The 22,014-nt window shown below is 35.3% G+C and overlaps 1 protein-coding gene across 3 annotated transcripts in view; it reads right to left on the bottom strand.

The window, feature by feature from the left end:
- GABA-B-R1 (gamma-aminobutyric acid type B receptor subunit 1) overlaps window positions 1-22,014 on the bottom strand; it is a 396,378-nt gene that overhangs the window by 11,581 nt on the left and 362,783 nt on the right. For all 3 annotated transcript variants that reach the window (XM_073967833.1, XM_073967834.1, XM_073967835.1), the window contains exons 11-16: window positions 21,469-21,592; window positions 21,281-21,397; window positions 6,303-6,510; window positions 5,961-6,217; window positions 5,652-5,789; window positions 5,274-5,493 (exon numbers count right to left, since the gene is read on the bottom strand). In XM_073967833.1, the coding sequence (XP_073823934.1) occupies window positions 5,274-5,493; window positions 5,652-5,789; window positions 5,961-6,217; window positions 6,303-6,510; window positions 21,281-21,397; window positions 21,469-21,592 (1,064 nt within the window). The remainder of the gene's footprint in view (window positions 1-5,273; window positions 5,494-5,651; window positions 5,790-5,960; window positions 6,218-6,302; window positions 6,511-21,280; window positions 21,398-21,468; window positions 21,593-22,014) is intronic.

Genomic DNA, 22,014 nt, shown 5'->3' with positions numbered 1-22,014 from the left:
AGATTTTCTATAGAAAATTTTCTGTGATGACCACAGACAGATTTTCTATAGAAAATTTTCTGTGATGACCACAGACAGATTTTCTATAGAAAATTTTCTGTGATGACCACAGACAGATTTTCTATAGAAAATTTTCTGTGATGACCACAGACAGATTTTCTATAGAAAATTTTCTGTGATGACCACAGACAGATTTTCTATAGAAAATTTTCTGTGATGACCACAGACAGATTTTCTATAGAAAATTTTCTGTGTTGACCACAGACAGATTTTCTATAGAAAATTTTCTGTGTTGACCACAGACAGATTTTCTATAGAAAATTTTCTGTGTTGACCACAGACAGATTTTCTATAGAAAATTTTCTGTGTTGACCACAGACAGATTTTCTATAGAAAATTTTCTGTGTTGACCACAGACAGATTTTCTATAGAAAATTTTCTGTGTTGACCACAGACAGATTTTCTATAGAAAATTTTCTGTGTTGACCACAGAGAGATTTTCTATAGAAATTTTTCTGTGATGACCACAGAGAGATTTTCTATAGAAAATTTTCTGTGATGACCACAGAGAGATTTTCTATAGAAAATTTTCTGTGATGACCACTGAGAGATTTTCTATAGAAAATTTTCTGTGATGACCACAAACAAATTTTCATTAGAAAATTTTCTGTGATGGTCACAGACAAATTTTCTATAGAAAATTTTCTGTGATGACCACAGACAGATTTTCTATAGAAAATTTTCTGTGATGACCACAGACAGATTTTCTATAGAAAATTTTCTGTGATGACCACTGACAGATTTTCTATAGAAAATTTTCTGTGATGACCACAGACAGATTTTCTATAGAAAATTTTCTGTTATGACCACAGACAGATTTTCTATAGAAAATTTTCTGTGATGACCACAGACAGATTTTCTATAGAAAATTTTCTGTGATGACCACAGACAGATTTTCTATATAAAATTTTCTGTGATGACCACAGACAGATTTTCTATAGAAAATTTTCTGTGATAACCACAGACAGTTTTTCTATAGAAAATTTTCTGTGATGACCACAGACAGATTTTCTATAGAAAATTTTCTGCGATGACCACAGACAGATTTTCTATAGAAAATTTTCTGTGACGACCACAGACAGATTTTCTATAGAAAATTTTCTGTGATGACCACAGACAGATTTTCTATAGAAAATTTTCTGTGATGACCACAGACAGATTTTCTATAGAAAATTTTCTGCGATGACCACAGACAGATTTTCTATAGAAAATTTTCTGCGATGACCACAGACAGATTTTCTATAGAAAATTTTCTGTGATGACCACAGACAGATTTTCTATAGAAAATTTTCTGTGATGACCACAGACAGATTTTCTATAGAAAATTTTCTGTGATGACCACAGACAGATTTTCTATAGAAAATTTTCTGTGATGACCACAGACAGATTTTCTATAGAAAATTTTCTGTGATGACCACAGACAGATTTTCTATAGAAAATTTTCTGTGATGACCACAGACAGATTTTCTATAGAAAATTTTCTGTGATGACCACAGACAGATTTTCTATAGAAAATTTTCTGTGATGACCACAGACAGATTTTCTATAGAAAATTTTCTGTGATGACCACAGACAGATTTTCTATAGAAAATTTTCTGTGATGACCACAGACAGATTTTCTATAGAAAATTTTCTGTGATGACCACAGACAGATTTTCTATAGAAAATTTTCTGTGATGACCACAGACAGATTTTCTATAGAAAATTTTCTGTGATGACCACAGACAGATTTTCTATAGAAAATTTTCTGTGATGACCACAGACAGATTTTCTATAGAAAATTTTCTGTGATGACCACAGACAGATTTTCTATAGAAAATTTTCTGTGATGACCACAGACAGATTTTCTATAGAAAATTTTCTGTGATGACCACAGACAGATTTTCTATAGAAAATTTTCTGTGATGACCACAGACAGATTTTCTATAGAAAATTTTCTGTGATGACCACAGACAGATTTTCTATAGAAAATTTTCTGTGATGACCACAGACAGATTTTCTATAGAAAATTTTCTGTGATGACCACAGACAGATTTTCTATAGAAAATTTTCTGTGATGACCACAGACAGATTTTCTATAGAAAATTTTCTGTGATGACCACAGACAGATTTTCTATAGAAAATTTTCTGTGATGACCACAGACAGATTTTCTATAGAAAATTTTCTGTGATGACCACAGACAGATTTTCTATAGAAAATTTTCTGTGATGACCACAGACAGATTTTCTATAGAAAATTTTCTGTGATGACCACAGACAGATTTTCTATAGAAAATTTTCTGTGATGACCACAGACAGATTTTCTATAGAAAATTTTCTGTGATGACCACAGACAGATTTTCTATAGAAAATTTTCTGTGATGACCACAGACAGATTTTCTATAGAAAATTTTCTGTGATGACCACAGACAGATTTTCTATAGAAAATTTTCTGTGATGACCACAGACAGATTTTCTATAGAAAATTTTCTGTGATGACCACAGACAGATTTTCTATAGAAAATTTTCTGTGATGACCACAGACAGATTTTCTATAGAAAATTTTCTGTGATGACCACAGACAGATTTTCTATAGAAAATTTTCTGTGATGACCACAGACAGATTTTCTATAGAAAATTTTCTGTGATGACCACAGACAGATTTTCTATAGAAAATTTTCTGTGATGACCACAGACAGATTTTCTATAGAAAATTTTCTGTGATGACCACAGACAGATTTTCTATAGAAAATTTTCTGTGATGACCACAGACAGATTTTCTATAGAAAATTTTCTGTGATGACCACAGACAGATTTTCTATAGAAAATTTTCTGTGATGACCACAGACAGTTTTTCTATAGAAAATTTTCTGTGATGACCACAGACAGATTTTCTATAGAAAATTTTCTGAGATTACCACAGACAGATTTTCTATAGAAAATTTTCTGAGATTACCACAGACAGATTTTCTATAGAAAATTTTCTGTGATGACCACAGACAGATTTTCTATAGAAAATTTTCTGTGATGACCACAGACAGATTTTCTATAGAAAATTTTCTGTGATGACCACAGACAGATTTTCTATAGAAAATTTTCTGTGATGACCACAGACAGATTTTCTATAGAAAATTTTCTGTGATGACCACAGACAGATTTTCTATAGAAAATTTTCTGTGATGACCACAGACAGATTTTCTATAGAAAATTTTCTGTGATGACCACAGACAGATTTTCTATAGAATATTTTCTGTGATGACCACAGACAGATTTTCTATAGAAAATTTTCTGTGATGACCACAGACAGATTTCCTATAGAAAATTTTCTGTGATGACCACAGACAGATTTTCTATAGAAAATTTTCTGTGATGACCACAGACAGATTTTCTATAGAAAATTTTCTGTGATGACCACAGACAGATTTTCTATAGAAAATTTTCTGTGATGACCGCAGACAGATTTTCTATAGAAAATTTTCTGTGATGAGCGCAGACAGATTTTCTATAGAAAATTTTCTGTGATGACCACAGACAGATTTTCTATAGAAAATTTTCTGTGATGACCACAGACAGATTTTCTATAGAAAATTTTCTGTGATGACCACAGACAGATTTTCTATAGAAAATTTTCTGTGATGACCACAGACAGATTTTCTATAGAAAAGTTTCTGTGGTGACCACAGACAGATTTTCTATAGAAAATTTTCTGTGATCCTGTGGTGATCAGATTTTCTATAGAAAATTTTCTGTGATGACCACAGACAGATTTTCTATAGAAAATTTTCTGTGATGACCACAGACAGATTTTCTATAGAAAATTTTCTGTGATGACCACAGACAGATTTTCTATAGAAAATTTTCTGTGATGACCACAGACAGATTTTCTATAGAAAATTTTCTGTGATGACTACAGACAGATTTTCTATACAATATTTTCTGTGATGACCACAGACAGATTTTCTATAGAAAATTTTCTGCGATGACCACAGACAGATTTTCTATAGAAAATTTTCTGTGATGACCACAGACAGATTTTCTATAGAAACTTTTCTGTGATGGCCACAAAGAGATATGTTCTATAGAAAATTTTCTGTGATGACCACAGACAGATTTTCTATAGAAAATTTTCTGTGATGACCGCAGACAGATTTTCTATAGAAAATTTTCTGTGATGAGCACAGACAGATTTTCTATAGAAAATTTTCTGTGATGACCACAGACAGATTTTCTATCGAAAATTTTCTGTGATGACCACAAACAGATTTTCTATAGAAAATTTTCTGTGATGACCACAGACAGATTTTCTATAGAAAATTTTCTGTGACGACCACAGACAGATTTTCTATAGAAACTTTTCTGTGACGACCACAGACAGATTTTCTATAGAAAATTTTCTGTGACGACCACAGACAGATTTTCTATAGAAAATTTTCTGTAACGACCACAGACAGATTTTCTATAGAAAATTTTCTGTGATGACCACAGACAGATTTTCTATAGAAAATTTTCTGTGATGACCACAGACAGATTTTCTATAGAAAATTTTCTGTGATGACCACAGACAGATTTTCTATAGAAAATTTTCTGTGATGACCACAGACAGATTTTCTATAGAAAATTTTCTGTGATGACCACAGACAGATTTTCTATAGAAAATTTTCTGTGATGACCACAGACAGATTTTCTATAGAAAATTTTCTGTGATGACCACAGACAGATTTTCTATAGAAAATTTTCTGTGATGACCACAGACAGATTTTCTATAGAAAATTTTCTGTGATGACCACAGACAGATTTTCTATAGAAAATTTTCTGTGATGACTACAGACAGATTTTCTATACAATATTTTCTGTGATGACCACAGACAGATTTTCTATAGAAAATTTTCTGTGATGACCACAGACAGATTTTCTATAGAAAATTTTCTGTGATGACCACAGACAGATTTTCTATAGAAATTTTTCTGTGATGGCCACAAAGAGATATGTTCTATAGAAAATTTTCTGTGATGGACACAGAGAGATTTTCTATAGAAAATTTCCTGTGATGTCCACAAAGAGATTTTTAATAGAAAATTTTCTATCACAGCTGCTTTTTAAATTTTTACTTCAGAATAACACCACTTGGCGTACCACACTTCTGCTCCTAACCTCATAATTTGTTTTCTTAATTCCTTCTCTGCTTTTCGTGAGGGGGAAAAAACTTTTTCTGCTTTGTGAGTTCATTAACTTACCTTGTGTAATTGCTAGTGATGCGGCGGGTGGTAAATGTGAGGACGTTGCCGAGGTGTATACCCCTAATGAGGCACCTGTGGTTGTTACGGCGGGTGGATGCGTACCATTGTTGATGCCTCCTGTTGTTGGTGGACCACCGCAACCATTTGTATCGGCGGTTTTCATTTGAGCTTCACGCTCCACTAAACGTTGTCGTAGTAAGCGAATTTTTTCCTCCTTCTAGATAATGCCAATGAACATATAATGAGAAAGAGGGGTTAAAGAGAATGGAAGAAAAAGAAAAGAAAAAAATTGTTAATCAACAGTTAGCAGGGTATTTGAAATGCATTTAACAAAAAAAAGAAAAATATCGGTTTTATGGTGTAGTTTCCGCCCACCTGTGATATCAGTCGTTGTAGTTCTTCATTTTCCGTTACCAATTTCTGATAACGCTCCTCATCCTCTTTCGAAATGCCTGAATCAGGATTGTATTTCGATTCGGCTTTGTCTTTCGGATGCCTTATGACCTCAATAACCTATAGAGGGAAGATAGAAAGAAATCATATTAAAATTAAAGTGGATACAGAGCAAAAATTGTTTTCACCAACGTCTGTGGTGTACTGTAGCGTATGACTGTTGTTGAATTGTATACGCCATACCACCGCACTTATATTTATTTCGTTTCACATCAGTTTTTTTCCACTTACCTTTGGCACAAATATCAATAACATACTCAAAAAACAGCAAAATATCACAGCTAATGCCACAAAGGCAAACGATGCATCCTGTTGCGACGCAATCACCATCCCCACTGGTGCCGTGATTAAACACAATACCACCACATTGTATATGCTCATGCCAACATAGCGTGAGTCGTTGATTTGTTTTACTTTTATTGAACGTGTCTCATAGGCCAGAAAAAGGCCAAAGACTAAAATTAAACCTTTGTAGCCATAGACAAGGCCTGTAAGCAAAGAGAGTGAGCAACAATATTAATAAATGTATTTTTTTCTAATTAAAAAAAAAATAGTTTTTATTTGTCAACTTACCCAACCACATGGAATTCTTTTCACTTTCACAATGTTCAAGCTCTGGACGTATTTTAATGTCATCACTCGTCGATGTGGGATCTTCAAGAGGAAATGTTTCTAATATCCGTTGTAATGGATCGAATATTTGCCATGCTAATAGTAATACTAAATCGACGGATAATAAACCGGACACCATGGTATATAATTTCCAGGGTTCAACCTTTTTCTGGAATGGGAAGATAAAGAATGTAGAAAAGTTATCCAATAGAATAAACAAAAGATTTCATTAAGCAAATTTTTGTTTCCAGAGCTGTAGCATACATCGAACAGTATTGATTTTGAGTTACCGGTTTTGAGAGGGCTAAGTATTAACAACAATATATACTGAAATATATCACTGATTTTTACCACTTTCATTGTGAACAATAATGGTGAAAATCATTAAATTAATATTATATTTCTACACAGACAAAAAAGAACCAAACTGTGTTAATTACATTAATGTTTGTTATTGTGTCCTCATAAATGTCCTTCAAAATGCACACATACATTTGTGTCCGCATATTTTCACCCCAAACATTTCACTCCTTCCTACCAACTCTTCCGCTACACATTCGACATAAATACGATTTTAATTTTTGCCCGATATTATCACTTAATTTACCAAATGTCACTCAAAAGATAGATCATTATATTGAACAATGAATAACACGTTATTGATGCTATCCCACTAGCCGGGCTTTTTTCCATAATTATGCTTTTGCGTGTTGAGGCGCACAAAATACCACCATGACCGGCACCACTACTAACGATATCATCGTCATTATCTGATGTTCTTGTTGTAGCAGAACTTCCATTTAATTAAATTGTCATTAAATGGAAATACCGTAATTTATGGTGGTGATTGATTTATGTATGTGTGCGGTACTATTTGGTCGGTGTAAAAAGTACCTGCTTGTGTATTGATATTATTAATTGATATTTGTTGCTTTCCACAAAACATGTGGATGGGGTTGATGATATGTACACCTGATTACTTCTTGTTGCAAAACATTTCTAGCGTAAAACTAGAAAAAAGTTTAAAATATATCGAAATTTGGAAAACAAATGTAGTTATATTTTGATAACATTACTTACGACTCGTCGGTAAAGGGGACATAGTTAATGGGGATGACATATAAATAAGTTAAATCACAGTGGACCAAAAAATAACGGTATATAAAACGAATTCATTACATAAAATATTAAACATAACAATATGTTACGAAAGTCGAGTCATTTTTAGTTCGACTCCAGACTCCGGAGTCGACCACGAGGGTAATTTCCAATACCACTAAAAATTAATAAAATATGTACAAGTTTTCAATTTGTTCCTATATATTTTCATATAATATTTCACAAGATATTCCTTCAGAGAACGTTCGTTTTAATATAATACTCAACTACAAAACTTGGATATAAATCCTCAACTTATCCCATTGACATGAAAGCTCAATTAAACCGGAGTTAAGTTCGACAGGCACCCTTCCCAGTGAGAAAATTGTTAAGCTTTGAACATTGTCAGCTTGAGAGGGCTATAAAACACTGATCTATACAAGAAGCAATATGTGAAATTTAACAAAAAATTTGTTTGATAAGAATTTTGTGATGAATTTAAAATATATATATTAAAACTCTGTACTGAATTCGACTGGCATATTGACATGACAAAATAGACATAGAAATTGATTATGGTGGAGGCCAAATGATAGTAAATATCTTCTAACTGAGTATAATATAGTTTTTGCAAACATGTTTTCATAGTTTAAGAAAATTAATACGTAAGAAACACCACCAAACTTGAATGTTTTTTTTTTTTGCAAATTTGGTTTTTTGTTTTGAAGCAAAACACGGTGCTCTTGAACCAAACTTAAATGGAAGGTGCTTACAGCTGGGAAGATTTTGCGTATTCTGAAACTACAATGTTCATATATGAGACAAATAAATAAAAAAAAAAAAACAAAACAAAAATCGCCGGTGAGTTTTTTAGGTTTTTACGATTTTGCTTGGAAATAGGACTAAAGAAAATTTTTTAGCTATGAAAATTCTCCACAAAATTGATTTTTACGATATTTTCGTATTTTTTATCGTTATTGAGATATAGAAGTTCCAATTAGGAAAATGGATTGACTGTATCGCCTCCTTATAAAGCAAAGTCTTGACTGCAATTTACCAACTTAAATTTATATATCTCGAAAATTATATAATCTAGGAAAAAATTACGAAAGCCAATCTGGTAGATTAATTTCACAGCTACTACATTCTTTAGTCCCATTTCGAAAGGATTTGCAGTTTTAAAGCTAAATATTGAAAACCTAAGACAAAATCTGAAAGTATGATCTGAAACTCTACATCTCAAAAATGGTAAATTTTAGGAACATATCAATCAGCCAATCTTGTACAGAATTTTCACTTCTACAACATTTTCCTCAGTCTCATTTCGATAGGACTTGCTGTTTCCAAGCAAAATCGTGAAAAACTAAAAACCCATTAGAAATGTCAACTTGAATCGCGATTTATTTAAAAAGCGCTCCGGCGATTTTTTTCTTTGTGTGTGTTTTTTTTTTTTTTTTGATTTTGTTCATATACACTCCGGTTCATCTGAATAGAACCAACCAATATTTGTCCACAAATACCGTTATATCTGACGAAAGGAGAGGAATTGTAAATTATAATTTTGTGGACATGTAGAGTATATAGTAGCCGATATTTCCAATACCTAACATGTTTCACATATGCGTTATAACGGTACTTTTTACTCGCTCTATGAAAAAATGTCAAAATATTAGCATTTTTTAATGGTTCACCAGGATAGAACCACCCTAAGAATTTACACAAATCCTTTGATAGATGTGGTAAACTTTAACAAAAAAACTATTTATAATTATAAATAAATGCCGTGAGTGTTGATTGCCATCAAATATTGTGCAAAAATTTGTATTAGGGACTTGAAATTTGATGAAAATCAATGCTTAGAGCTCCAAAAAATATTTTTATAAAGAAATCGGTAGAAACAATTTATAAAAACAAAATTTTATACTTAATTATGTTCAAAATTTTCTATACTACAATAAAATTACGAAAAAGTCACATTTGATAGGTTTATGAGTCCGAAACAGAGGAAATATGGTAAAGATAATTCAAATTTCTACGTTTCCAATCCCAAAATTGATATTTTATCTCAGGAAAGTGAATGCAAATCGATGGGTTCCACCCAGTTTCGTTGGCTGTGGACATCTACAGGTCAAAAAATAAAGAAAATCCTACCGCCGAACGCTTCATGTCAATATCAAGGGCTTTGATTTAGAAGATATCGCATGACATGGAAAGCACTGAAACATAGGCGCTCTTTTTTGTGTAATAACTGATCAGAAATATTTTTCGGTACTTATACTATGAGGAAAAGATGTGTGAACCTCATAACCATCAAAATTAAACCCTTTCCTTTCGAAAAAATTAACGTCTGCCTTCCCCTATCTCTAAGTTGTTTCTTCACATCAGATGTCTTAGAACCTTTTGAAATTCCATGAACTTGATGGTGACATGGAGCGTTCGGCGGTGGAATTTTCTTTATTTTTTGGACTTGTAGATGTCCACAGCCAACGAAACTGGGTGGAACCCATCTATTTGCATTCACTTTCCTGAGATAAAATATCAATTTTTGGATTGGAAAGGTAGAATTTTGAATTATCTTTACCATATTTCAGGAGGGTTGGCGTTTTTTGTTTGGGATGACGACTTCTATTTTGTTTTTCAAAATAGTCAGGCTTCATCCCATAGTCGTTGTTTTAATATTTTATTAAAACAACTTTAATTTATTAGTGGGAAAAAATTGGCGATGTTTACCAAGGGGTAAGGCAGGGAATACTATAGTTTCAGATCTCGCCACAGATCTTCATCAGTTCCCTTATTTCTTGTTTTTCAACAAGAAACTTTTTATACCCAAGTGTCAATTGCTAGCTCAAATAGATACGTGCGCAAAGAAACACTCTGATCGAGAATTTCTTTGGCACTACCTAAACTCTAGCAACTTCACTTGTAAACAAAACCAAATTTTTCCCACTGCTATGCGTTCGTCGATTCTCGACGATAAAACACATAACTAATTTGTTGGTATTGCATACTACAGCAATAAACAACATTTTGACGGTGCCCGGTCTCACAATTAGGGGGGTTGGCGTTTTTTGTTTGGGATGACGACTTCGATTTTGTTTTGTTTACAAGTGAAGTTGCTAGAGTTTAGGTAGTGCCAAAGAAATTCTCGATCAGAGTGTTTCTTTGCGCACGTATCTATTTGAGCTAGCAATTGACACTTTGGTATAAAAAGTTTCTTGTTGAAAAACAAGAAATAAGGGAACTGATGAAGATCTGTGGCGAGATCTGAAACTATAGTATTCCCTGCCTTACCCCTTGGTAAACACCACCAATTTTTTCCCACTAATAAATTAAAGTTGTTTTAATAAAATATTAAAACAACGACTATGGGATTAAGCCTGACTATTTTGAAAAACAAAATTTACCATATTTCCTCTGTTTCGGACTCATAACCCTATCAACTGTGACTTTTTTGTAATTTTATTGCAGTATAGAAAATTTTGAACATAATTCGGTATAAAATGTTGTCTTTATAAATTGTTTCTACCGATTTCTTCATAAAAATATTTTTTGGAGCTCTAAGCATCGATTTTCATCAAATTTCAAGACCCTAATACAAATTTTTGCACAATATTTGATGGCAATCAACACTCACGGCATTTATTTATAATTATAAATAGTTTTTTGTTAAAGTTTACCACATCTATCAATGGATTCGTGTAAATTCTTAGGGTAATTCTATCCTGGTGAACCATTAAAAAATGCTAATATTTTGACATGTTTTTATAAAGCGAGTAAAAAGTACCGTTATAACGCATATGTGAAACATCCCAGCAAAAATCCTCATTACAAACCTCCTTTCCCACCAATTATTTTAACAAGGGCATGTCGCGCGAAATATCTGGTTATTTTGTAACCACTGAAATAAGTAGTCAGAATCTACTCAGTATCTACTTATTTCAGTGGTTACAAAATAACCAGATATTTTGCGCGACATGCCCTTGTTAAAATAATGGGTGGGAAAGGAGGTTTGTAATGAGGATTTTTGCTGGGATGATTGGTATTGAAAATATCAGCTACTATATACTCTACATGTCAACAAAATTATAATTTTCAATTCCTCTCCTTTCGTCAGATATAACGGTATTTTTAGACAAATATTGGTTGGTTCTATTCAGATGAATCGGAGTGTATGAACATTGTAGTTTCAGAATCCGCAAAAACTTTCCAGGTGTAGGCACCTTCCATTTAAATTTGGTTCAGGGGCACCGTGAGAAGCAAAGGAAATAATATTTCTAAAGCTAAAGTTTGGTTGTATTCCATGCGCACACATTTTCGTTTCGAAATACATAAACAGACTGTAAATGCTATACTATATAAATCATGCTAAAAACGTAAAAATAACCGTATATACGTTTTTTGACCACTAGGAATGTTTTGTGCCAAATTACAACTAATTCGGTCCGAAAACGTAGCTAAAAACATGGGGGATATCCTTATATTGGAGGTATTCCAAAACATGGACCTATACCCACTGAAGTTTGGTGTTTTTTATGCGCACACATTTTCTTTGGAAAACGTAAAAATTACCGGAATCGTAGATAAGTTTTTTTAACCACTAGGTATGTTTTTTTGTCAAATTACAGTTAAGTCTATCTGAAAACGTAGCTAAAACATCAGGTATATGGGTGATACCCTTATATGGGAGGTATTCCCAAACACGGATCTATGCCCACAATTTTAGGGAGAAATATTTTTTGACCACAGGTAACCCTAAATGCAAAGTTATAACTAACTTTGTAAAAAGCTCAAAATAACAAAACATGGACCTATCTCGACATTTTTTAGATAAGTTTTTGGACCAAAAATACAGTTATATGAGGGCTAAACTACTAAGAACCCAAGTCCCAAATTGTAGCTAATTCGGTCTGAACGTGGAGCTAAACACATCAAAATATCTGAAATCGGACGATACGCTAAGGATAACACATAGGCGGAGTTTTCATAATATCGAGAAAAGTTTAAACATTAGTGTGAAACGATTATGAAGGAGTGGCACTAATAATATTATTAATATTGATATATTTCTGGACCCATATCTCAGGCAGTATTGGCTTCCCCCAGCAAACATAAAATATAATGTAGTCATGATCACACGGACTAACCTCTATTGCATTTTCAAGAAAAAGTGGACTTAATCTAGATTAGAGGAAACATATTGCTTATTTACTCAAAGAGTGACACATCTCCAAAAATCAAGTTTCGAGAAAAACGCGATTTAACTTGGCGATTGAAATTTGATTTAAACATATTATAACACAAAAAATAAAATAACTACTTGGGCCATATTTTGCAAACAGCTAGCCAGATATCATTGCTAAATTTCTGTGCAAGATCAAGCATGATTTGAAGTGTTTTAGTGCTTCATAAACTAAAAAAAAAACTTTTTTGTTGAATTATGCCAAACTTGTAGTAAATAAGCTGCAACTCGTTGAGTTTTAGCGATATAGGCGTGAAAATTTGAAACAAGAGGAAGTAGAAGTCGTAGAAAAAATAGAAATTGCTAAATTAAAAAACACATTTTTTGAGTTATGCCACTCTTTGAGTAAATGAGCGATATGTTAAGTTTTTGCGTAAAAGGCACCTGAAAGAATGAACTCACATAGTCTATCTACCAAGTGGATTAAGAAGACATTCCCTTCGATAGTTATAGGGTCAACCAGCCATTGTCGGGAGACTTGAATTTGTCCACCAAACAATAAACCACTGTTTTCATGTATCAGTTTCAATGTTCTATGTGTATACAATTTTCCCCAATTAGAAGGAAAATAGGGATGAAAAATGGAAAATTTCCAATTTTCATTTACTTGTTTACAAAGTTGAGTTTGTTATATTGCAATTCCCACAATATAGCAACTGGAAATTTGAAAACGCAGAAAGTTTGGAAAACACAAAACACGTATCAATTTCATGAAATTCCAAAAGATACACACATACAAGTACATACATACATACAAAATAATATTTACAGTTGCTATTGTACGATAACAACATGACCCGCTAAATGTGAACAATATAAATGTGGTAGAGCAAGAAGTGAATAAAGGTCAACAAGTGTGGTTCTTCCATATTTCTGAGTACCATATTTTACCACAAACACGTACACACACTAACAAAAATTAACACGTAGTATGGACAAATATCTCGAGAAAATTTCTAAGTAATATAAACACCTCGACCTTTTTCTCTTTATTGAAAAACAAGTAAGAACGACATTATGCCGGGCCGAACCTTTATACTCTCCACCACGAGTTGTATTTAAGTGCTTACTTACTTAGCTGGCCCATTACAGAACATTTGTTCCATAGACAGAACTAAGAAAAGATCTCCAATTCTCTCTGTTTAGTGCTTCCCTTTCTGGAATACCGCGCCTTGTCATCTCTTCATCCACTTGTTTGCGCCATCTATTCTTTGGCCTGCCAATTCTACGTGAACCGCCATGTGGCTCGAATTTATACGCCTTTTTAGCGGGTTCACCATCGTTCATTCTTATTATATGGCCTAGTCAACGCAATCGTTGCATCTCGATACGTTTAACTATATTGATGTCGTTGTATAGCAGATACAGCTCGTGGTTCATACGACGTCGATATTCACCGTCAACGCAGATTGGACCGTAGATCTTTCAAAGAAAGTTTCTCCCAAACACGCCAAGCACTGCCTTATCTGCTTGCACAAGTACCCAGGCTTCGGAACCATACATCAGCACGGGTAGTATCAGTGTTTTGTAAAGCGTTATTTTTGTTTGACGAGATGTGGCTTTATTTTTAAACTGTTTACTTAAGCCAAAGTAGCATCTGTTGGCCAATACAATTCTTCTTTTTATTTCACAACTGATGTCGTTTGTTGTGGTTACGGCGGTGCCGAGGTAGACGAAGTCTTTTACTACCTCAAAATTATAGGAACCAACTTCAACAATTGGTTCGATCTCAATGGACACATTGCGCGTCGACACCATCAACTTGGTCTTCTCGCCGTTTACCGCCAGACCCACTTTAGCAGATTCTCCTTCGACCTTCATAAAGGTATCGGTTACTTCTTTTACTGATCGTCCCATGATATCTATATCATCAGCATAAGCAAGTAACATGTGGCTATTGTAGATTGTGCCACTTCCTTTGACATTTGCCTCTCGTATAACCTTTTCTAGCAGGATGTTGAAAAGTTCACACGAAAGGTTGTCTCCTTGCCTGTAACCTCTTTTGGTACGAAACTCTTCGGAGAGGTTCTTTCCTATTTTAACTGAAGATCTTGTGTCATGAGCTTTGCGAGGATACCAAATTCTGACATGGCTTGGAATACCTTTGGGCGTAGAGGGCTGTCGAATCTGCCTTATAATTGACAACAAGTAAGAACGACGTTAAGTTCGGCCAGTCCGAACTTGTTGAACCCTTCACCATGAGTTCTATTGAAGTAGAATGTAACAATTAGTTTCCATTTGTTTATGAATAAGACTAAATACCAAATTCCAGCAATCTCAGTAAAACAACGTAACTAACCTCCAAAATACAGAAATTCGGCAGGTACCGTTCTATATCAAAACGTCGATCTATACCGACAAATTTTGGCATCACAACTTTCAGAATTACGAAAGTCAGGAGGTATCGCTCTATAGGGGTTATAACGAAACGTGGACCTATACCGACGAATATAATTTGTTGTGGCCACGACCCTCAAAATAACGAAAACCGGAAGGTACCGTTCTATAGGCGTGGACCTATACCTACAAAATTTCTGCTGGAAAGTTTTGTACCCCAAACGAAGACTAAATACCAAATTGCCGCCATTTCGGTGGAATATTGAGGTCACAACCTTCAAAATACCGAAAATTGGGATGTACCGTTCTATGGGGGCCATATGAAGGCGTGGACCTATAGCAACAAATTTAGAGGGGAAATCTGAATACCATAACGAAGACTAAATACCAAATTTCAGCCATTTCGACGGATTATTGTGGTCATAACCTTCAAAATACCGAAAATTGGGAGGTACCGTTCTATGGGGGCTATATTGAGGCGTGGACCTGTACCAACAATTTTCATATAGAAAGTTTTATACCCCAAATGAAGACTAAATACCAAATTTCAGCCATTTCGGAGGAACATCGAGGCCACAACCTTCAAAATACCTAAAACCGGGAGGTACCGCTTTATGGGGGCTATATGAAGTCGTGGACCTATTCCGACAAAATGCTGGGGGAAAGTTGTAAACCCCCAACGAAGACTAAGTTCCATATTTCAACCATTTCGGTGTGATGAAGCTAAAACCTCAAAATACCGAAAATCGGTAGTACCGTTTTATGGACCAATAGCCCATTTGCAATACCAAACATCCTGAGAGTAATAGAAACGTCTATACCAAATTGCAAAGGAAATCTTACAAATTGCGAGCTGTATCTTGATTTCAACAGACGGATGGGCGGACAGACTGACATGGTTATATCGACTTGAATTTTATCCTGATCAAGAATATATATACTTTATAGGGTCTACGATGGACATTTCGATGTGTTACAAATGGAATGACAAATTTAATTATACCCTCCATATTGTGGTGTTAGGTGTCGATCTTGGATCTTCTCCAGGATTTGCCGCAGGGTAAATATCTGGTCAATGGTGGACTTGCCAGGTCTAAACCCGCATTGGTATGGTCCAATTATTTCGTTGACCATGGGCTTTAGTCGTTCGCACAATATCCATGACACTATCTTGTAGGCGATATGGAGAAGACTTATGCCCCTATAGTTGGAGCATAAAGTCTTATCTCCTTTCTTATGGACGGGACACAGGATGCTCAGGTTCCAATCGTCGGCTACGCGTTCTTCCTGCCAGATGGAGCTAACTAGCTGATGCATACACCTTATCAGCGTGTTGCCTCCGGTTTTAAACAGCTCGGCTGGTAGGCCATCAGCTCCTGCTGCCTTATTATTCTTCAGCAGGTTTATTGCTTTCTTTACCTCATCTTGGTCGGTTGGTATACATTCAATACCATCTTCTGGGATTGGATCTGTGGTAGCTTCGTCGACTTCGCTACTATTGGATACCAACAGTTTGGAAAAATGCTCTTTCCATATCCTTAGCACAATATCTGTATCAGTTACGAGATTACCTTGCTGGTCTCTACAGGAGGATGTGCCAGTTCCAAAGCCATCAGTTTGATGTTTTACTGTTTGGTAGAATTTTCGGACTTCATTCTGTCTCCTGTACATCTCGATTTGTTCACACTCCCGCTTTTCCATCTCTCTCTTTTTCCTGCGATACCTCTCCTCCCGATACCTCTCTCGTGCGCGTCTTTCCCAATCCATCGTATTTCCTGCATGGCAGTAATGTCGGCTTTGTACTTATCAAGTACATCTGCCAGTGCGTAAGCCGCACCTTTCCTATAAAAAGTGCTAACATTAGAGGTGCAGATTTGGAGACCATGGTTCTTAAAAAGTTTGTGGGGGACGTCATCTTTAGAGGGGTTTGTTTTTCTTTTCCTTTGTTATACCCTCCACCGTAATATGGAGGGTATAATTGAATTTGTCTTTCCATTTGTAACACATGGAAATAGTCATCGGAGACCCTATAAGGTATATATATTCTTGATCAGGGTAAAATTCTATGTCGATATAACCATGTCCGTCTGTCCGTCCATCCGTCTGTTGAAATAAAGATACAGCTCGCAATTTTTAAGATAGAGCTTTGTAATTTGGTGTAGAAGTTTCTATTACTCCTAGGATGCAAATGGGCTATATCGGCCCACATTTTTATATAGCCCCCATATAACGCTACCACCCGATTTTCGGCATTTTTAAGGTTTTAGCTTCATTATCACACCGAAATGACTGAAATTTGGTACTTATTATTCGTTGGGGGTATACAACTTTCCCCCAGAAATGTGTCGGTATAGATCCACGCCTTCATATGGCCCCCATAGAACGTACCCCTCAATTTTCGTTATTTTGAAGGTTGTCGAAACAATAATCCCCCGAAATGTCTGAAATTTAGTATTTGGTCTTCCTTTGGGCTATTAAACGTACCATATGAAATTTGTCGGTATAGGTCCACGTCTTCATATAGCCCCCATAGAACGTACCTCCCGGTTTTAGGTGTTTTGAAGGTTGTGCCCTCAATATTCCTCAGTAGTGGCTAAAATTTGGTATTTAGTGTTCGTTGAGGGTAGAGTTGGGCAAACTAGTTCCCAGAGCGGATCGATCATTCTAGTGATACAGCTCCATCAATCTTTTTCGTTCACCGTTCTTTCTGTTTCCCTTATTCTAAGTAGTTTCGAGAACGAAATAGTTTAACAAATCTCTCTCTTTTATCCCTCTTTTTGTTTTCATCGTTGGTGAATGAGTTGACGTAAAAATAAGTAAATTGCAGCAATGAAAGGTGCATGTGATTTACGTTTATTTAGCAATGTGGGCGCATCTGTATAATGACCGAAACGAAGGAGAAATATCGCAGTGAGTGTGGAATTAAAGGAAGAAAGAAATGCACAAGAGGAACTATATGTACTAAAGGAACTATATGAACGCAAGAGGTGGATATAGTTCCAATAGCTCCTTGTCCGGAATAGTTCCTTGGAACTAGTTCGTTCCGGAAACTTGCAGGTACAGGTCCATGCCTCAGTATAGCCCCTATAGGACGGCACCTTCCTATTTCCGGTATTTTGAATGTTGTATCCTCAATAGTCCACCGAAATCGCTGAAATTTGGTACTTGGTCTTCATTTGGGGTATTGAACGTTCCATATGAAATTTGTCCGTACATATCCACTCCTTCATATAGCCCCCATAGGACGGTACCACCCGATTTTCTGTATTTTGATGGTTTTTTCGGTATTTTGTAAGTTTTAGCCACATTATCACACCGAAATGGCTGAAATTTGGTACTTAGTCTTCGCTGGGGGTATAAAACTTTCTTCCAGAAATTTGTCGGTATAGGTCCACGCCTTCGTATAGCCCCCATTAAACGGTACCTTCCGATGATCGCTATTTTGAAGATTTTAGCCTCATTATCACACCGAAATGACTGATATTTGGAACTTAGTCTTTGTTGGTAGTATAAAACTTTCTCCCAGAAAATTTTCGATATAGGTCCCGATTTTCGGTATTTTGAAGGTTGTGGCCACAGCAACCCACCGAAATGGTTGAATTTTGGTATTTAGCCTTTGTTAGGGGGCAAAAGCCTTTCTGACAGAAATTCGTCGGTATAGGACCACATTTCGATATATAACTCCGGTTTTAGTAACTCAGAAGGTTGTGACGTCAATATCTTTCCAAAAGACTGATATATTCCAGAAAAGAATTATCAGTATAGGTTTGCGGGGTTCCTATATCCCCCATAGAAGCGTACCTCTTAATTTTCGGAATTGTGAAGGTTTTATCGAAATAACGGAAATTTGGTATTTAAACTTCATAGAGGCTAAAATCTTTCCGCCAGAAATTTGTAGGTATAGATCAACGTTTTCATATAGCCCCCACGGAAGGGTACCTCCCGATTTTCGGTATTTTGAAGGTTAACCACACTGCTTTACCGAACTTGCACAAATTTGGTATTTAGTCTTCTTCATAAACGAAAGGAAACTATAACAAGTTCGGCATGGCCGAACTTAATGCCGTTCTTACTTTTTTTCACAGTATTTTGCTTTTTGGAGGGATGTGTTACTAGCCCAACGCTAACCCCAAGTTTTTTAACGTTCTTATGGGTTAACGCGCGGCACTTGTTAGGTCACTACCTTCAACGGGTGTTAAAGGCAACTCTCCAGGTTACATCACGGGGAGATCAGTGTCCACTTAAGATGAAAGTGGGAGTAAGATTAATCCTTGCTTGGTATCTTTCATCCCCTATGTCACTGACAAAGAAGACTAAATGCCAAATATCAGCCATTTTTGTAAAATAATGTGGCTAAACCTTTCAAAATACCTATGAATGAACCTATAGCAAAAAATTCCAGGTATAAGGTTTTGTACTCGCAACGAAGACCAAATAACAACTTCAGTAATTTCGGTGTGATAATGAGGCTAAAACCTTCAATATACCGAAAATCGGGTTGTACTGTTCTATGGGGACTATATAAAAACTCGAACTGATATAGCCCATTTGCAATACCAAACATCCTATGAGTAATAGAAACTTAATTTTAGGGTGGCCGAACGGATAGACAGTTCAACATGGTTATATCCGCTCCGACGAATATTTCGATGTGTTACAAGCGGAATTACAAATATAATTATATCCTCCATAGTATGGTGGAGGGTATAATAACAGTTTAAGTGGTAGGTATAGCTACGAACTTCAGGTGTATTATATTGTTTATGTACCAAATTTTATGGCATGCCTACTCTATCTGGATTTAAGCAGACAATCGTAAAGGCAATACATACATATTTCTATTAAAACTCTTTTATATCTCCAAAATTCTCCATCTTAAAACAAAACATAAAAAGCATAAATCTAATGCGAGATGCACTAGAAAACCTTCTGGCCTAGGTAACACGCAGCATCGCCAGGCGTAATTTGACATTTTTTTGAAAGGTTTGACAGTTTTTAGCCTATGCGTACTCAGGACAGCTTGACAAACGACCATGTGTTGAGTTGTTTACAGTGGCTTGATTGAGACACCTCCAAAACATGGTTTTTTAACGCTTTTACAGCATCTTCTGGCGGCGAAAATCGTTGACCACGCCTTTTTCTTGATGTGCTGGAATTAAATGAAGCCATTGGATCTCTAGTCAGGGCTGTACGGCGCATGCCGCATCGGTCAAACAAGCGCTGGTTTGAACCGATGTGTGAAAGCTCGCATTTTCATGATTCAGAACGTTTGTCTTTTCTTGTTCGTTTCTCGAATTACTCTGGAGACTTCAGGCAAACAAATTATAGGATACCACTCAGAATTAACCTTCCTACATTTTTGAAGCCACACGGTCAGTTTTGCCGAACAAACATGTGACCATTTGCTTCGAAGGTCTTCTTCCATGAACAACTTTCGTTGGATTTGGCTCGCTTTCGAAGACCCAAAGTGTCGATTTCTGTTTTGTTTCGAGCTCCTAAGCACAGGTCCAAGATTCGTCGTTTGTGACAATATAATACATGTCATTTGAAGCACCGCGATTGTTCTTATTCACAATTTCTTTGCACCAATCCACAAGAGCCATTTTTATTGAGGGATTGTCCAATTTTGCCGGATCTAGCTAGAAAAATCCATTTTTTGCGGCCAAGTGTTCATGCAATATCAATATTAGTTGGTGGAAGAAATGCCCAAGGATGCCTCTATCTAACGGTATATAACATGGCGATCTTGCATTATCACGTTCAATTTAATTTTTAATTTAATTTTTTTTCTGGTACAACGGCCGATTTTGTGCGACCCTCTCGACCTTCGATTTTTTTGCGATTGTCGGCCGTGATTGAATTCATTAAACCAGTTTTTCATAGTTATATAGGATGGCCCTTTATCAAACTGTGCTGAGTACGCTTAGGCTGAAAAACTGCCAATCTTTCCAAAAAAATGTCAAATGACGCCTGGCGTCCCTGCGTGTTGCCTAGACCAGAAGGTTTTCTAGTGCCCCTCGTATCAAATTATAACCTCACATCTAATATAAACATTATATTTTATTGAAATTTGATCTGATTTATGAAAACAAAATCTTTTTATGAAAGATAATTTGCTCTTTTCATGAAGGGTTTTGCCTAGAATACGGTTAGCCATTTTCTCTTTTTTCCTTACCTTTCCTTTGTGAGACTTTTGTTCAATATTGTTGTTTAGTTCACAATTTTCATTTAAGATTTTTTTTTAAATTGTTTCTATTCTACTTACTTTTGGATCTCTTTTCGCTTTCGTAGTAAATCGATGTACTCTCCAGACTTTACTAAACATAGCACCATAAGCTAATGTAAAACCGGTGGATAATAGCCAAGCTCTTGCTTGACAAACCTGTAAAAAGTTACAATTGGAAAGAAATAATTACTGACATATTTATGAATGTAAATCATTTTCAAACTTACTTTAGGATATTCATATGGACTAACAAAACGTCCATCAATACCCAATAATATGACGGATGTTAAACATATAATAACACCAATTAACATAATTGTATTACATACAGGATGTGATGATTGTATAACTCTGAAATAAAGAAATATTTAAAATAGTTTTAAAAATATTTACAGGGATAAAGAATATGTATTTGAAAATAGTTCAACACATCACATAGTCGAGCCCTTCTATTACTACTACTACTATAGCCCTTGCTTACTCGCTTAATATTTAAACATGACGGTTAAAATGCATCGTCTGAGAACAACAAACAATGTCCTTATTCATGAGGTGCACATAATGCAGTAACAAAGAATCCACGTTAGTATTCTTTATCGTTGCACATGCTTTTGTTCTTAAAATAACAAAAGAACCTTACGTAAAAAGCACTTCCTTCTAGCCTACGGTGATGTTAACTTTTGTTTAGGTTCAAACAACAGCAAGCCCTTTTTTTACCGCTTACTGTATTCAAAAGAACAATTGTGGTGTACTTATTTCAAATTGTTATGGTT

The sequence above is a fragment of the Musca autumnalis genome, unplaced genomic scaffold, assembly GCF_047663935.1.
Source record: "Musca autumnalis isolate F117 unplaced genomic scaffold, ASM4766393v1 scaffold_2, whole genome shotgun sequence".
Classification (NCBI taxonomy): Eukaryota; Metazoa; Arthropoda; class Insecta; order Diptera; family Muscidae; genus Musca; species Musca autumnalis.
This window is presented reverse-complemented; position numbering and strand designations above follow the sequence as displayed.